Genomic DNA, 15,762 nt, shown 5'->3' on the forward strand with positions numbered 1-15,762 from the left:
TCATATCATATTATAAACATCAACATATTATATATATTTATAAACAATGGAAATAGTATACCAAATGAGTTTTCTAATCCACAAAAATCGTTAAATATTCGTGTTCCTGTCGCGCGCGCGCGTTCTGGACCGGCGATGACGTCAGCGGAAGAGTCCTCCTTCTTTTAGAACAAGATGGCGACGTCGACCAGGAAGTAGGTAAACAACCGTACAGGGGTAGAAAAATATGGATTAACCCCTCCAATACACCCTTACCGATCAAGAAAAACCCAGATTGAGTGGTCGTTAGTGCTCGTGGAGGGGGTTCGAGGAAAGGGGGGTTTAATTAACGCGCGGTGAGTGAGTTTTCTCTGAGGTTAGCATGTTAGCACGAATCAAACAATAGCGCTCCATTGAGTCAATCAGAAAAAACACACAGACAGCTGATAAATTCGTGAATAAATCAATTAAGTTAATCTACAGTAATCAATATGAGCTGGGAATCATATAAACGTGACGTGCTTTATAGGTTAGTGCTGTTTGGTTGATGATTTTGAGGTTGACAGACGCTCAGACAGATTATTTTATGCTAATCTTATATATATTTTAATATTTTTAGTTTGATATCATCTGTTTATTAAGGGTGGATGTCTAACAGGTTGTTCTAAATTGGTCAGAATAAAGCTGAGACATACTTACAGTGTAATCCCTTCAAACTGTCACATAGGCAAGGCCTCTATCACATTTAATATAATAACCCATATCTGTCTCTTATTCTGTTTATTCATATATCTACATGTTGTTTTATATCTGTAATAAACTGTTTGTATCCTCAGATGATAATGTGGTTAATGTATAATTTTTCAGTTAAAATAGTAGATAATAATAATTTATTAATGGAAACGCATGCATTTAATAAGAAAAATGCAAAATAGAAGCCTTTTCTATGTAGTAATTTTATTATTTCTAGTAATCACTGCTAAATCAGTAGTTGGTCAAATAAATCTGGAGGGTTCAGGTAATCAGTATTATTACCCTGACTGATCTCTCTCTCTCTTTCTCTCAGAGATGGCTGAAGAACGACAGGGGGTTTGACTCGTAACCATGTTTCTGCTCGGAGCCTGATGCCCATTCTTGCCACGTCTGTTGTCATGGACACGGAGGACTATCTGCACCCTGAGGACCCTCAGCTGGGGAGCCCGAAGTTCATTGCTCCCAGTCCTCCTCTCCCAAGTTCCATGGAGGTACATACTGCACCACACACATTTCACATTGTAAATTTTACACTTTTTATTGTAAATGTCATGGTTACCCCATACAAAGAGTCCCAGGCTAAAGGTCTGCACATGTTTGAACTTGAGAACCTGTGACTTGAATGTTAAGACCAAATCAGAAACCCAACAAGCACAAATGCTCAATACAAAATGACTTAAAATTAAAGCTTTCTCTCTCTCTCTCTCTCTCTCTCTCTATATATATATATATATATATATATATATATATATATATATATATATATATATAAATATATAAATATATAAATAAAATTAGGGATGCACCGATGTATCAGCCAATAATCGGTATCTGCCGATAAAATCAATTATTTTCACTATCGGCCTATTGTTTAAGAATAGCCGATGATCAGGGCTGATTATAACCTGTCAATCAAAAGTGGGCGGAAAAATGTGTCAGACTGCAACTCAAAAATTTAAAGGGCCAGTTTACCCACAAATTAAATTTCTGTCCTTAAAGGGTTAGTTCACCCAAAAATGAAAATAATGTCATTTATTACTCACCCTCATGTCGTTCGACACCCGTAAGACCTTCATTAATCTTCGGAACACAAATTAAGATATTTTTGATGAAATCTGATGGCTCCTTGAGGCCTGCCTAGCCAGCAATGACATTTCCTCTCTCAAGATCCATTAATGTACTAAAAACATATTTAAATCAGTTCATGCGAGTACAGTGGTTCAATATTAATATTATAAAGTGACGAGAATATTTTTGGTGCGCCAAAAAAACAAAATATTGACTTGTATAGTGATGGCCGATTTCAAAACACTGCTTCAGGAAGCTTCGGAGCGTTATGAATCAGCGGTTCGGAGCGCCAAAGTCACGTGATTTCAACAGTTTGGTGGTTTGACACGTGATCCCAATCACTGATTCGACACACAAGATTCATAACGCTCCGAAGCTTCATGAAGCAGTGTTTTGAAATCGGCCATCACTATATAAGTCGAATGAGAATGACAGGGGAGAGACAAATTTGTTGAATAAAGTTATTTTTGTTTTGTTTTTGCGCACAAAAAGTGTTCTCATCACTTCGTAACATTACTGTAGTCTCATGGACTATTTTCACGATGTCTTTACTACCTTTCTGGAGCTCAAAAGGTGCAATGATGTTGCTTACTGTGTGGTTCAGAAACCCTCTGACTTCGCCAAAAATATTTTAATTTGTGTTCCGAAGGGTTTGGGATGATATGAAGGAAAGTAATTAATGACAGAAATGTTCATTTTTGGGTGAACTAACCCTTTAAGGCTGTCGGAGTTAACGCATCAATAATGCATTAAAATAGAGGTGTTAAAAGCAGGCTTTATTTGACCCTATGAATCACCTGTAGTTCATGCCAGGGTTGCCAGGTCTGTGGTTTTCCCCTACACCATACATTTATAGCGTGCCTTGGAAACAATAATTGCAAAGTGCTTTGTTACTTTTAAATTCTGTCCATATTATCACAAAATTCAAACAATACGCTCTTTGACGCTCTTAAATGTGATGTGACAGATTGCTATAGCAGCACCTCTTTTCTTCCTCTTTAATACAAGTTATTGCATGAAAAAACATGCATGAACATCAGAAGGTATGTTGAAAGGTACAGTACATCTTACCGAAATGTATCATAAGCAATCGCTCAATCAGTGTTTCAAATGTGGAAAGACTTCAATAAAACAGCTTGAGAACAATGTCACTTAATGTTGCATTTACCTTCAGGAAAGTAATCCAGTGTTCATAGTACATTAGTTAGCTATAAAAACACCAGAGAGGAGCTTATTTAGTGTTAAATATAAATGTATGTTTGAATAAGTTTGTCATGAAGACCAGTGTTTATGAAAACTACCCATATTTCATTATCTAAGCCAAGTGCAAATTGAAAGTTACACATTAACAGTTCTCCTAATCCTGTCAGGCTCGGGTTTGGAAGCGTATTGAACTCGATATACAAGCCTGTCAGGTGTCTAATTGCTGCTGCAATTTCTAATGTCATAGTCTTGATGTCATTTTTCCTTGATCTGATAAAATCTGCAGTTTTAAACTGTCTTCTTCCTAACTATTACTCTAGTTGGTCTTGTACCTTGTCCAATATGGGGTGGACATGGAGTGCATTGGTAGCCAATGGTAATCATCTTTCTAGAAACAGTTGCCTCACATCACCTGGTTTACGGTTGTTTATTTAGTGAACTGTTAGTTTTCACTGTGTATGTGCACGGTTTATGCTGGGTCTCACCATGTGTAGATGAGTCATTAGTTCATCAGCACTGCCAGTAAATATTTGGGTTAATGGGTAGTATCTCTGCTGAACAGTGTTTCCAAAAGGCCACTTCCTCTGTCAAATGTGCTGTTTGTTTCCTGTTTCCCCAGAATCAGCTGTATCCGTCTAACTCATGGGCATACTCACAGCAAACTCAATACAACCAGCACTATCCTATGCAATCTGGGAGGTGAGTCACGTACACTGTACGCGTACAAAGCATTGTAACTAGGGCTGTCACGATTCCTTGATTAAATTCGAGTACTCGATTTAAAAAAAAAAAAAATCCTCGATTGCAATTTGCCTGTGTCGATTAACTGGCAAAATACCGGAAGTGGCGCATTCAATGTACAAGAATCCACGAACCGCATTATTAGAGTCTGACGTGCTTTGTTTCATGCAAAGTATTGCACTGTTATCATTTCAATGCATGTAGCGTGTCTCAGCAGTTCAGTTAACAAACTCCATCTCTGCATATGCTGCGAAATTGAGTTTCATCTGTGAACGCAACATGTGCTATTTCACTATATTTGTAACAGAAATCACTTATAAACCTGCGCCAACACAGGAGAATACATCAGTAGGTTTCTAAATATGCAAACTGTTGTTCATCGCATTTTCAAAATAAAAGTTTAAATCCTCGCTTTGAGTTTGCATGTCTTGTTCAGGAAATTACAGTGGCTGTAGCATTTATAGATATTAAAGATTAAGTGGACATTTAAATTAAATGTTGTCTGGCCAATATTAAACAAGGATTTTATCATGCTGTTAAAGTGTAACAACAACAATCTCCAGGCCGTTGGCGCCCTCTGCAGGCATTTGCTGTAATATGTGACGTACATAAGTTGATTGTTTATATTATGTATGTTACATTATGTATTTAACAGTTGTTTGATAAAACCATATGATTATTAGCTTGATTTGAACCATTATTATTGCCTTATTGTAATTATACCTATGAATTTAAGTCATTTTAATGGTTATTGTTCACTTAGGTCTATTTTTATTACCACAAAAAAAATCTTGATTAATCGTCAATATAATCGACCAATTACTCAAAATAATCATTAGTAACACCCCTCATTTTAATGGGGTTTTGAGTTTATGAATTGTGCATTATATATTAATAATAATATATTGATAATAAATAGTCAGCACATTTTTTTAATTCTCGCTGACAAATATAATATTGTGGTGCATTCTGATGTATTGAACATGTACTTTATCGTGAGTTAGTTGATTATACCCATTCAGTGTGTATTTAAAGATACAAACCTGGTGGTGCTGTTAAATATATCAGCACTCTGAATTGATCTTTATTTATAGGAGTATTTAAATGAGTGTTTTGAAGATATTCTGCTCTCTGTGTGATTGTTCTTGATGTTTCTCCACTGATTTATCAGGCAGCTCCAGCCGAACCCGTCCTCTGTGAATCTGGACCTGTCTGATATAGACTTTCATGACCTCGTACGGAACGGAGACTTCTCCCAGGTACGAGCAGATCCCGTCTTTTCTTGCTTCCAGAACCATTGAGAAATTAAAGCACAGAGTGTGTTTTTATGATTTCTGATTCCTGAGAATTTGCTTTGGTAAACTCTGCTGAAACCCATGATGATCTATAAATCTGTCTGTCCATATTTTACTTTATGGACTTTTAGTGGCTGTAAAAGGATAGGAAAGTGGGACAATGTGGAAATGCAAAGAACGCTGCAGGCCAGACTTGAACCTGCATCTCAGGATCACTAATGTGCTTTGACCATTATTATTTTTTTTTTTTTAATGAATAGCTTTGCCTGTGGGAAAATGGATTAATCTCAAACCTACAGCTGAACAAAGCAGTTCTGTTGAACATGAAGGTGTGATTAACAAAAAAGATTTACTCCATCATTATAGCAGCTGCAGTTCTTGCATGCGGGATAAAAGCGCAGGTTTGAATAGCTGAAAGTGCAGCATACAATCATCATGATGAAGCTGTGACATGAATGCAAACACATTATTCAATTTAGCACAGCTACAACTATTTGTGTGACAAATGAACTGAACTGAAAGTGAAATGAGCCAAGATCTCTTTCTTGAGTCATGATCTGTAAAAAACAAAAAAAACCCAAACCAAAACAAAACCCCACATTTTTTGGTTAGTTTTAGCTAATTATAATATGGAAGCTTGTTTCTGCCACTAAATAAAAAATTAAAAAGGTACTTGACTTTTTACCTCGCAATTCTGACTTTATAGCCGACTTTATAAACTCACAACTGCGAGATATAAAGTCAGAATTGCGAGTTATATAGTCAGAATTGCGAGTTATATAGTCAGAATTGTGAGATATATAGTCAGAATTGTGAGATATATAGTCAGAATTGTGAGTTATATAGTCAGAATTGCGAGATATAAAGTCAGAATTGTGAGTTATATAGTAATTGTGCGTTATATAGTCAGAATTGCGAGATATAAAGTCAGAATTGTGAGTTATATAGTCAGAATTGCGAGATATAAAGTCAGAATTGTGAGTTATATAGTCAGATTTGTGAGTTATATAGTCAGAATTGCGAGATGTATAGTCAGAATTGTGAGTTATATAGTTAGAATTGTGAGATATAAAGTCAGAATTGTGAGTTATAAAGTCAGAATTGTGAGTTATATAGTCAGAATTGTGAGTTATATAGTCAGAATTGCGAGATATAAAGTCAGAATTGTGAGTTATATAGTTAGAATTGTGAGATATATAGTCAGAATTGCGAGATATAAAGTCAGAATTGTGAGTTATATAGTCAGAATTGTGAGTTATATAGTCAGAATTGCGAGATGTATAGTCAGAATTGTGAGTTATATAGTTAGAATTGTGAGATGTATAGTCAGAATTGAGTTATATAGTCAGAATTGTGAGATATAAAGTCAGAATTGCGAAATATAAAGTCAGAATTGTGAGTTCTATAGTCAGAATTGTGAGTTCTATAGTCAGAATTGTGAGTTCTATAGTCAGAATTGTGAGTTCTATAGTCAGAATTGTGAGTTATATAGTCAGAATTGTGAGATATAAAGTCAGAATTGCGAAATATAAAGTCAGAATTGTGAGTTATATAGTCAGAATTGTGAGATATAAAGTCAGAATTGCGAAATATAAAGTCAGAATTGTGAGTTCTATAGTCAGAATTGTGAGTTCTATAGTCAGAATTGCAAGATATAAAGTCAGAATTGTGAGTTCTATAGTCAGAATTGCGAGATGTATAGTCAGAATTGTGAGTTCTATAGTCAGAATTGTGAGTTCTATAGTCAGAATTGCGAGATATAAAGTCAGAATTGTGAGTTATATAGTCAGAATTGTGAATTATATAGTCAGAATTGTGAGATATAAAGTCAGAATTGTGAGTTATATAGTCAGAATTGCGAGATATAAAGTCAGAATTGTGAGTTATATAGTCAGAATTGTGAGTTATATAGTCAGAATTGTGAGTTAGTCAGGATTGTGAGTTATATAGTCAGAATTGTGAATTATATAGTCAGAATTGTGAGATATAAAGTCAGAATTGTGAGTTATATAGTCAGAATTGTGAATTATATAGTCAGAATTGTGAGATATAAAGTCAGAATTGTGAGTTATATAGTCAGAATTGTGAATTATATAGTCAGAATTGTGAGATATAAAGTCAGAATTGTGAGTTATATAGTCAGAATTGTGAGTTATATAGTCAGAATTGCGAGATATAAAGTCAGAATTGTGAGTTATATAGTCAGAATTGTGAGTTATATAGTCAGAATTGTGAGTTATATAGTCAGAATTGGTAGTTATATAGTCAGAATTGTGAGTTATAAAGTCAGAACTGCGAGATATAAATGTGCAATTCTGAGAAGTCACTCTCTTTTTCCCTCAGAATTGGAAATTTATATCTTAAAATTCTGAGAAAAGTCAGAACTGCAAGAAAAAAAGTCAGAATTGCAAGATGTAAACTTGCAATTATGAGATAAAGTCTCAATCATCTTATATTTTTTTATTCCGTGGCGGAAACAAGCTTCATACTATAATAACCCTGGTTTGAAATGTTTAGTGTTGCATGCTGTGACCGTTTCACAATCTTATTAAAATAGTAAGATTACAGTATGTACTTCAGAGTATGACACTCTGTCTGACTATCACTCTGTGACACATGGAAACTCATACTATATGGAGGAAAATATAGTTTATATATTGCTCTTCAGGCACATACTCGCTATTTGCTCTGTATTAGCATACTATCAAAGAGCCACACACTGCTGTCGACTCTTCTTAAAACACATGCGGTAAAAATAGGCTGGGCTGCCTGTAAATGTGGACACAAAAGCATCATTTCCTGAAAGAAGACCACCACACCCCAGAGCAAACACACGCATGATTGAGTTCGAATGAATGTTACCTGTGTGTCACCACGCACAGGTCAGATCCTCATGGGTAGGTTTTGCGTTTAAGTGAACTTGTACCTGCTATTAGTTTGAGCTAATGTTTTTCTCAGATGAAAGTCTTCTTGGCACTCAGTCAGATGCCTATGCTGCAGTTTCGAGCGCAGTGCTCTGATCAGACAGGACGGCCTGTGGTAAAGGTACAGCTTCGGTTTCGGTTAAATATGTCTTATTTACAAAAGTTTTCATGTTAGGCTGCTGGATGCATTCAGGTATTGTTGTTTTCTATGGTTGTAATATGGAAATTACTTCAAAAAGCTTCATTTTTAGAAATGTAGATCATGATATCTCTTGATTGGTGACCTGAAATATTTTATATTCTTCTTTGACTCACTTTATTTATTTATTTTCTTAATTTGTAATTCTACTTCAGCAGCTTTATTTCTGTTTGTCTGATTTAAAAAAATCTGAACTCTTTGTTTTAATGCTTTCTAAAAAAAAAAAAGCCCATGCAATGTGTCAAAGTATACAAATTTATTTCTTTTGAGAATAATTTGGGATCCCTGAGCTCACAGCTGATTGTGAAGTGACATGTAGCTTCACTTCCAGGCATGATTTTGAATGATTTCAGCGTAGAAACAAGTTGAGTGATCCACCTATTGCTGTGAGTTTAGTTCTTTTATTTCAGCATCTCCTTCTACAGATATCAGTTTTTGATGTGTTTAGACATTTCATCTCATGTTCTGACCTTGCTGTGCTCCTCATTCCTTCCTGTCCAACAAAATTTACTGCTATTGTCCTGTCATTCAGTCCTGACCCTGTTTTATCTCGGCTAAATTGCCCGTTTCACTCTCACAAATGGAAAAATTACACAACTGGATGTCTCTCGCTGTCGAAAAAGAGTAGTTCCAGAATAATACGAGGCAATTTCATTGTCTTTTGACAGCCAGAAATCATTTTTATAGTGCAAAATTGAAAGATCCATCCAGTGGAGCACTTTCAAGAGGCCGTAGCATCTGTGAATAGAAGGTTACAATATCTGGAATGGGCTTTCATTTGATTGTTGAAGGGCTATGGGTTTGTGTAAGATTCTACCTTAAAGGGGTCCTTGAATATGATTTCACTTTTTTAACTTTAGTTAGTGTGTAATGTTGCTGTTTGAGCATAAACAACATCTGCAAAGTTACGACGCTCAAAGTTCAATGCAAAGGGAGATATTTTCTTTTACAGAAATCGCTTTTTAAGGACTACAACAAACGGCTGGTAGGGACTACAACAAGCTTCTTCCCGAGTTTCTGACATCACTAACCCTAAAATTTACATAAACCCCGCCCCTGAGAACACGTTACAAAGGAGGCGAGGCCATGTTGGGCTGCTTTAGACAACAGAAATGTCCAGTTTCATTCTAAAAGTTGTAACTTCTTCCTGAGTCTCTCTATCAGTGTCGACTCCGGTTTGAACAATGTAAGGCTGAACACCGTTACTGACAATCCTCATGTTGGCTGCGTGAGATTTTCCAGCTTTGTTGTTGAGCGATGAAACGCAAGCTGTTAAAGCTCCGCCCTCTTCTGGAAAGGGGGTGGGAGCAGCAGCTCATTTGCATTTAAAGGTGCCCTAGAACCAGTTTTTACAAGATGTAATATAAGTCTAATGTGTTCCCTGAATGTGTCTGTGAAGTTTCAGCTCAAAATACCCCATAGATTTGTTTTTATTCATTTTTTTAACTGCCTATTTTGGGGCATCATTAACTATGCACCGATTCAGGCTGCGGCCCCTTTAAATCTCTCGCTCCCTGCACCCGAGCTCTCGACTATAATACAGTGCATTTACAAAGTTCACACAGCTAATATAACCCTCAAATGGATCTTTACAAGATGTTCGTCATGCATACTGCATGCATGCGTCGGATCATGTGAATATAGTATTTATTTGGATGTTTACATTTGATTCTGAATGAGTTTGATGGTGATCCGTTGCTAAAGCTAACATTACACACTGTTGGAGAGATTTATAAAGAATGAAGATGTGTTTGTGCATTATACAGACTGCAAGTGTTTAATAATGCAAAAAGCAACGGCTCTCTCGATGGTAACTTTAACCACATTTAACAGTACATTAGCAACATGCTAACGAAACATTTAGAAAGACAATTCACAAATATCACTAAAAATATCATGATATCATGTCAGTTATTATTGCTCCATCTGCCATTTTTCACAGTTGTTCTTGTTTGCTTACCTAGTCTGATGATTCAGCTGTGCACAGATCCAGACGTTAATACTGGCTGCCCTTGTCTAATGCCTTGAACATGAGCTGGCATATGCAAATATTGGGGGCGTACATATTAATGATCCCGACTGTTACGTAACAGTTGAGATTCGCCTGTTTTTCTGAGGTCTTTTAAACAAATGAGATTTACATAAGAAGGAGGAAGCAATGGAGTTTGAAACTCAATGTATGTCTTTTCCATGTACTGAACTCTTGTTATTCAACTATGCCAAGATAAATTGAATTTTTGATTCTAGGGCACCTTTAAAGGGACACACACAAAAACGGTGTGTTTTTGCTCACAGCCAAATAGGGGCAAATTTGACATGCTATAATAAATGATCTGAGCTGAAACTTCACAGACACATTCTTGGGACACAAGAGACTTATATTACATTGCTGAAAAGGCGCATTATAGGTCCCCTTTAAGCTTGAAGTTTACTGTATAATTGAGGCTTACACATTTCATAATACAATTGTGTCAAGTATTTCATGTGCACAGGGCTTTTTCTGGCAAGCTACTCTAAAGCTGCATTAAGATGTTTAACCCCTAAACATGAACGTGTGGTTTCGCTTTAGCCATGTGGAGTTTTCAGTATTTTATCTCTCTTAGGAATAACACATTGAATGTGATCATGAATACTGTTTGAAGCTTCCAGGAATGAAAAGCATCTCTCGACAGATTTACAGCAAATGTTTTTGGACATTGGCCATGTCTGAAGTAATGTGTTGAGTCCACAGCTGCTGTGAAAAACAAACCGCAGTTCGTGCATCATATATCAGATGAGTTTATGAGCGCCGTTTCTGAGTATCGCAGCTTTTAAAGGAATACTCAACCCAGAAATGAAAATGGTCATTTACTCACCCTCATGTTGAACTTGTATGACTTTATCGTAGCTACTCTTTTCAATTCAATAAGAGTTAATCTGTCCTCATGCAAATCATATGGGTTGTATGAACTAATTTTATGGTGCTTAAAGTCCGTTTATTGTAATTGCATGGAAAACACTGAATAGTGCATTATTAAAATGTTTCCTTTTGTGTTCCTCTGAAGAAAGAAAGTCATGCACATTTGGACACACACTTTGATTAGATAACAGAAGTAAAATGATATTAGTGACTGAAGCGTCAACTTCTGAACATGTTTTTGTGGTTGTTATTTTTAGGATCTGTCGTGCATAGACGAGCTGTCCAACACATCTCTGTTCTCCTCACCATCTGAATCACTGTCGGAGTATCCAGACCCTTCAGGATTTGGCACTGATAGCCTGGCACAGTTACCCGCTGAGGGCACCGCGGCACAGATGTGCTGGGGTATACCTGGACAGAGTCAGAGACAGGTATTCATACGCTGCTTTTCTCCCAGATATTCATTTGTCTGACATTTTCACTGGTCCTGCCACACAACTCTAACAATGAGCACATTTGTAAACACATTCTTAAACCGATTATGTTTAATAAGACGGCAACGTGTGTGGTCATTTAAATGCATTACACCATTTTCCTTTGAGGTTTCCTTATTGCCCGTTACTCCAGTTTACCGGCATGTAAACACTTGTGCCATCAGATTAAAGCCGAGGAGAAGTAGTACATTGAGGGCATTTACATGCACATTTTTTTTTTTTGTTTTTGATTTATTTAGCCTTTATTGATATTGTTGTATTGAGAAATGACAGTAAGTGAAATGGGATCGGGAAAGGTCCACGGACCGGTATTCAAACTCGGGTCAGCTGATCCGCAGCCATGTGCCATGAGGCTATTGGCTACATGCACGTTCTTATCTTAATTTTGCTTAATATGCTGACAATGCACATGGTTATCAGAGTAAGTCTTGACCCAAGAAGTCTCTGTTATGTCACACGAGCGTTCATCGTCTCTTCTGTATCTGTGTTTTTCAGCAGAACCTGAGCGCGTTTCCTGCTAGGTTCGATGATATCAGCGTGATCCTGTCAGCGCCAGTGGCCGGTTTTAAGGTAGAATCTCTTCTTGCCTTCATATAATATTCTCTTCTCTATTTCACCGCATTTCATCATCTTGTGTTTTCTTCCTCCCTCCTTCATTTCTACAGCCTGTTCCTCCGCCGCCACCACCAGAGGAAGAGGAGGAGGCAGACGAGGAAGAGACGGAGGAGTTGGGGCACGTGGACACGTACGCCGAATACAAGCCATCCAAATGTAAATTCACATGTCATATCATATCTATTTACAGAACAGGGGTGGGTAGAATGAACAAAATGAGTATGGAAATGGTAACAGTAGGGCTTGGTAAAAAATATCGATTTCTAGATTTTAATCGATTCTCATTTTTATGAACCGATATCGATTCTTAAATCCCAAGAATTGATTAGTCTAGTCTGTTTTCAGTTGATGAATGAGCAGAATATGTAGCACCTCCCATCCAATAAATCGCAATAATCTTCGTGCTTTGTTTCTTTTGATATGACGCAAAGTCTCAGATTTTAAATGACGTCCATCTTATTATGAGATTCAAAAAATAAATACAGTTTTGCGCTGTTTAATGTGGCGTGACAGATCGCTTTAGCGCCTCAGTTAAAGAGAAGCATGTGATCATCCTCTCCTCCGCTTTAATACCAGTTACAGCGCGAAATAAACATGCATGAACATCTGAAGGTATGTTAAAATATACAGTCTCGTATATATATCATGTCTCGTGTAATCGCTCAATCAGTGTTTCGACCTCGGAAAGATGTCAATAAAACAGCTTCAATGTCACGTAACGTCACATTTACCTCAGAAAAACACATTCAGTGACCATAAACTCATTAGTCAGCTGGAAAAGTGCTCTAGAAAGCAATATTCTGATAAATATAGCTATGCACCGCTACATATTTATTATAATTTTTAATGTTCTTCAATATTTAATGCATGTTTGAATAAATCAGTTATGACAGCCGCGATTTAAACGTTTATATTTCAAAAAATGAATTGGAGTAGAAATATGATTATGTAATTCTAAACTTTATTTATAATAAAAACATCATTGAGTGTAATTTAAGTGTTTGTATATAAATACGTTGAGAGATTTTTTTTCCTCTAGAAAATTTGCTATGTACTGAAACTGAAATACTGCATCCAAAATAGTTGATATTGAATGGAATCGAAATCGTAATCCAATCAAATCGAAAGCATATGATTAGTAATCGAATCGAATCGTGAAAATTGTCAATACCCAGTTATTTTTGATTATCATGCACCCATGCATGTTGATTATAGTCGAAGTTATTGTTTAATGACCTTGGTGTTGTTTCATCTTAGTCATGGAAAAAAATTTAATCGATGAACAGTTTTTGTTAACGAAATTAACACTTGTTTATACACATTTCATTAGTCCATCATGCTGCCCACCCCACTACAGCAAAAAAATTAAACTCTGGTTTAACTCTGGTGGCAAATAAACGCTCTGTTCACATGTGTGCAGCTACTATTGGAATCTCTCACCCTGACATCGTAGTGGAGACCAACACACTGTCCAGCGTTCCTCCTCCTGACATCACCTACACACTGTCCATTTCAGACATCACCATTAACTCTGGCCTGCTGTCCGCCCTGCAGCTGGAGGCCATCATCTACGCCTGCCAGGTACGGTTCTGTGTCTGCGCGCTTCACTTTCGGCCTTTCTGTCTCTGTTATTGTCTGTTTCCAGTCAAAAATGTCTAGTACTAATGTATGAAGTTGTCTTTGTGGTCATTTTCTTCAGCAACACGAGGTGATTCTTCAGAACGGTCAGAGAGCGGGTTTTCTGATCGGAGACGGGGCTGGTGTCGGGAAGGGCCGTACTGTTGCTGGAATCATACTGGAGAATTTTTTAAAGGGAAGAAAGAGAGCACTATGGTAAATACTGGCATGTGTCCCTAACACGCCTGATGAGTCAAATGAGTTTGACTAAACATGAATCTTAGAGTTTATGTTCTCCATTCATTATTTCTGAAAATCTGCTTTGTTTTAGGTTCAGTGTGTCAAATGATCTGAAGTATGATGCTGAGAGAGATCTCAAGGACATAGACGCTCCCAACATCCCCGTGTTTGCTTTAAATAAGGTTTGTGAAATGAGTCGTCACGGTTTTATTTTCATCAGTATTGTACACGTTAGGGTTTTCCAAATGTGATGGAAGAGGGAACTAACAGAGGGTTTGTGAGTTAAAAGCTAATGTAAAATGTAAATACATAAATAATTTAAGAATAAAAACAATAAAAAAAACACTTGCTAAAAAGATTTTATTAAATATTTGATATTAAAAATATTTTTAAAATATTAAACAGTATTTTATTTGCTTGCCTGCATTATTTTTATTTCAGTTTTAGCTTTTATTCATTTTAATTAGTAAGTTAAAAGCTAATAATTAAATCATAAAAATGTAAAATTTAAATAAATAAATGATTTTAAAATAAAAACAATCAAGATAATTTTATTATTAAAAATATTTAAAATGTAAAATATCTTTTTTAATATGAAAAAGTATTGTATTTGGTTATCTGCATTATTTTTTATTTCAGTTTTAGTTTTATTAATCTTAATTCTTCAACTTTATTTCAATGTTACCAAGGCAACATTTTCTAATTTTCATTTTCATTTATCTGTTTTTATTTTTTTTATTTTTTCAGCTTTATTTCAATCAACGAAAATTGTTTAATACTTTTAATTTCACTTAACAACTCTGCCTTAAACCTCCAAATGTGTTAAATTATTCAAATTATATGAAAAATTCCTGCATTACTTGTTTCATTACCGGATAAATCACTTGTCGCCACCTAGTGGCCTAACATTGTAATCGATGCAATCATTTTTGAAGCGCTGCGATTTACTCTATTTTGATCACTACCATAGACGTCAATGTTTATATCCGAGATATAAACTTTTATCTCAGTACTTCTGTGGTAATTTGAATATTTGTAACACAGAAATAATGAAACTGCCAATGCAGATTTGATTCCGGTGCGACATTTATCATGCTTTTCCTCTTTCGTACAGATTAAATACGGAGATACGGCTACCTCAGAGGGCGTTCTTTTCGCCACATACTCAGCGTTGATTGGAGAGAGCCAGGCCGGCGGGCAGCACCGCACCAGACTCAAACAGATCCTGGACTGGTGCAAACCCAACTTTGATGGAGTCGTATCCTTCACGTCCAGCATTGCAGCCTGTGCATTAATTTGAAATCTTAACTAGAGTTTCGACACCATTTCAGCAAGGTGTCAGATGGGCCACACAATAGTTGTAAAGGTGTCTTGCAGCAAAAACTGATTCTTGCTGTACCTTTAAGACTGATGTATAATATAATATCTAAATGACCTCTGTTATGATTGGCTAACCTCTGTTTACCAGCACAGTTCACATTGACATTCATCAGGGAGTAACTTAATACTGATTGACTGTTGATATGTATTAACAATAGTAGTGCTGTTGACCCTTGACCTTTAACTTCTGTCAGATTGTGTTTGATGAGTGCCATAAGGCTAAAAATGCGACCTCCACCAAGATGGGTAAAGCCGTCCTGGATTTGCAGAGCAAACTGCCCCTGGCGAGAGTAGTGTATGCCAGTGCCACAGGTGGGTGCTCGTGTCACACCGTTTTTACACTCGCTGCATGTGT

At 36.4% G+C, this 15,762-nt stretch overlaps 1 protein-coding gene across 5 annotated transcripts in view; it reads left to right on the forward strand.

The window, feature by feature from the left end:
* The first annotated feature begins 129 nt into the window (after positions 1–129).
* The window catches only part of sbno2a (strawberry notch homolog 2a), a 32,811-nt gene continuing 17,178 nt past the window's right edge, over positions 130–15,762 (forward strand). The window contains exons 1-12 of one of the 5 annotated variants that reach the window (XM_048164496.1): positions 130–194; positions 1,046–1,223; positions 3,623–3,702; positions 4,916–5,003; positions 11,319–11,492; positions 12,051–12,125; positions 12,221–12,326; positions 13,591–13,751; positions 13,870–14,003; positions 14,119–14,209; positions 15,142–15,285; positions 15,602–15,719. In XM_048164496.1, coding sequence (XP_048020453.1) covers positions 1,104–1,223; positions 3,623–3,702; positions 4,916–5,003; positions 11,319–11,492; positions 12,051–12,125; positions 12,221–12,326; positions 13,591–13,751; positions 13,870–14,003; positions 14,119–14,209; positions 15,142–15,285; positions 15,602–15,719 — 1,291 coding nt within the window. In that variant the 5' untranslated portion in view covers positions 130–194; positions 1,046–1,103. Of the gene's footprint in view, positions 336–1,045; positions 1,224–3,323; positions 3,380–3,622; positions 3,703–4,915; positions 5,004–11,318; positions 11,493–12,050; positions 12,126–12,220; positions 12,327–13,590; positions 13,752–13,869; positions 14,004–14,118; positions 14,210–15,141; positions 15,286–15,601; positions 15,720–15,762 lie in introns of those variants that run through there. The other 4 variants (XM_048164495.1, XM_048164493.1, XM_048164497.1 and 1 more) reach the window with 4 other exon arrangements.

The sequence above is a fragment of the Megalobrama amblycephala genome, linkage group LG17, assembly GCF_018812025.1.
Source record: "Megalobrama amblycephala isolate DHTTF-2021 linkage group LG17, ASM1881202v1, whole genome shotgun sequence".
Taxonomy (NCBI): domain Eukaryota; kingdom Metazoa; phylum Chordata; class Actinopteri; order Cypriniformes; family Xenocyprididae; genus Megalobrama; species Megalobrama amblycephala.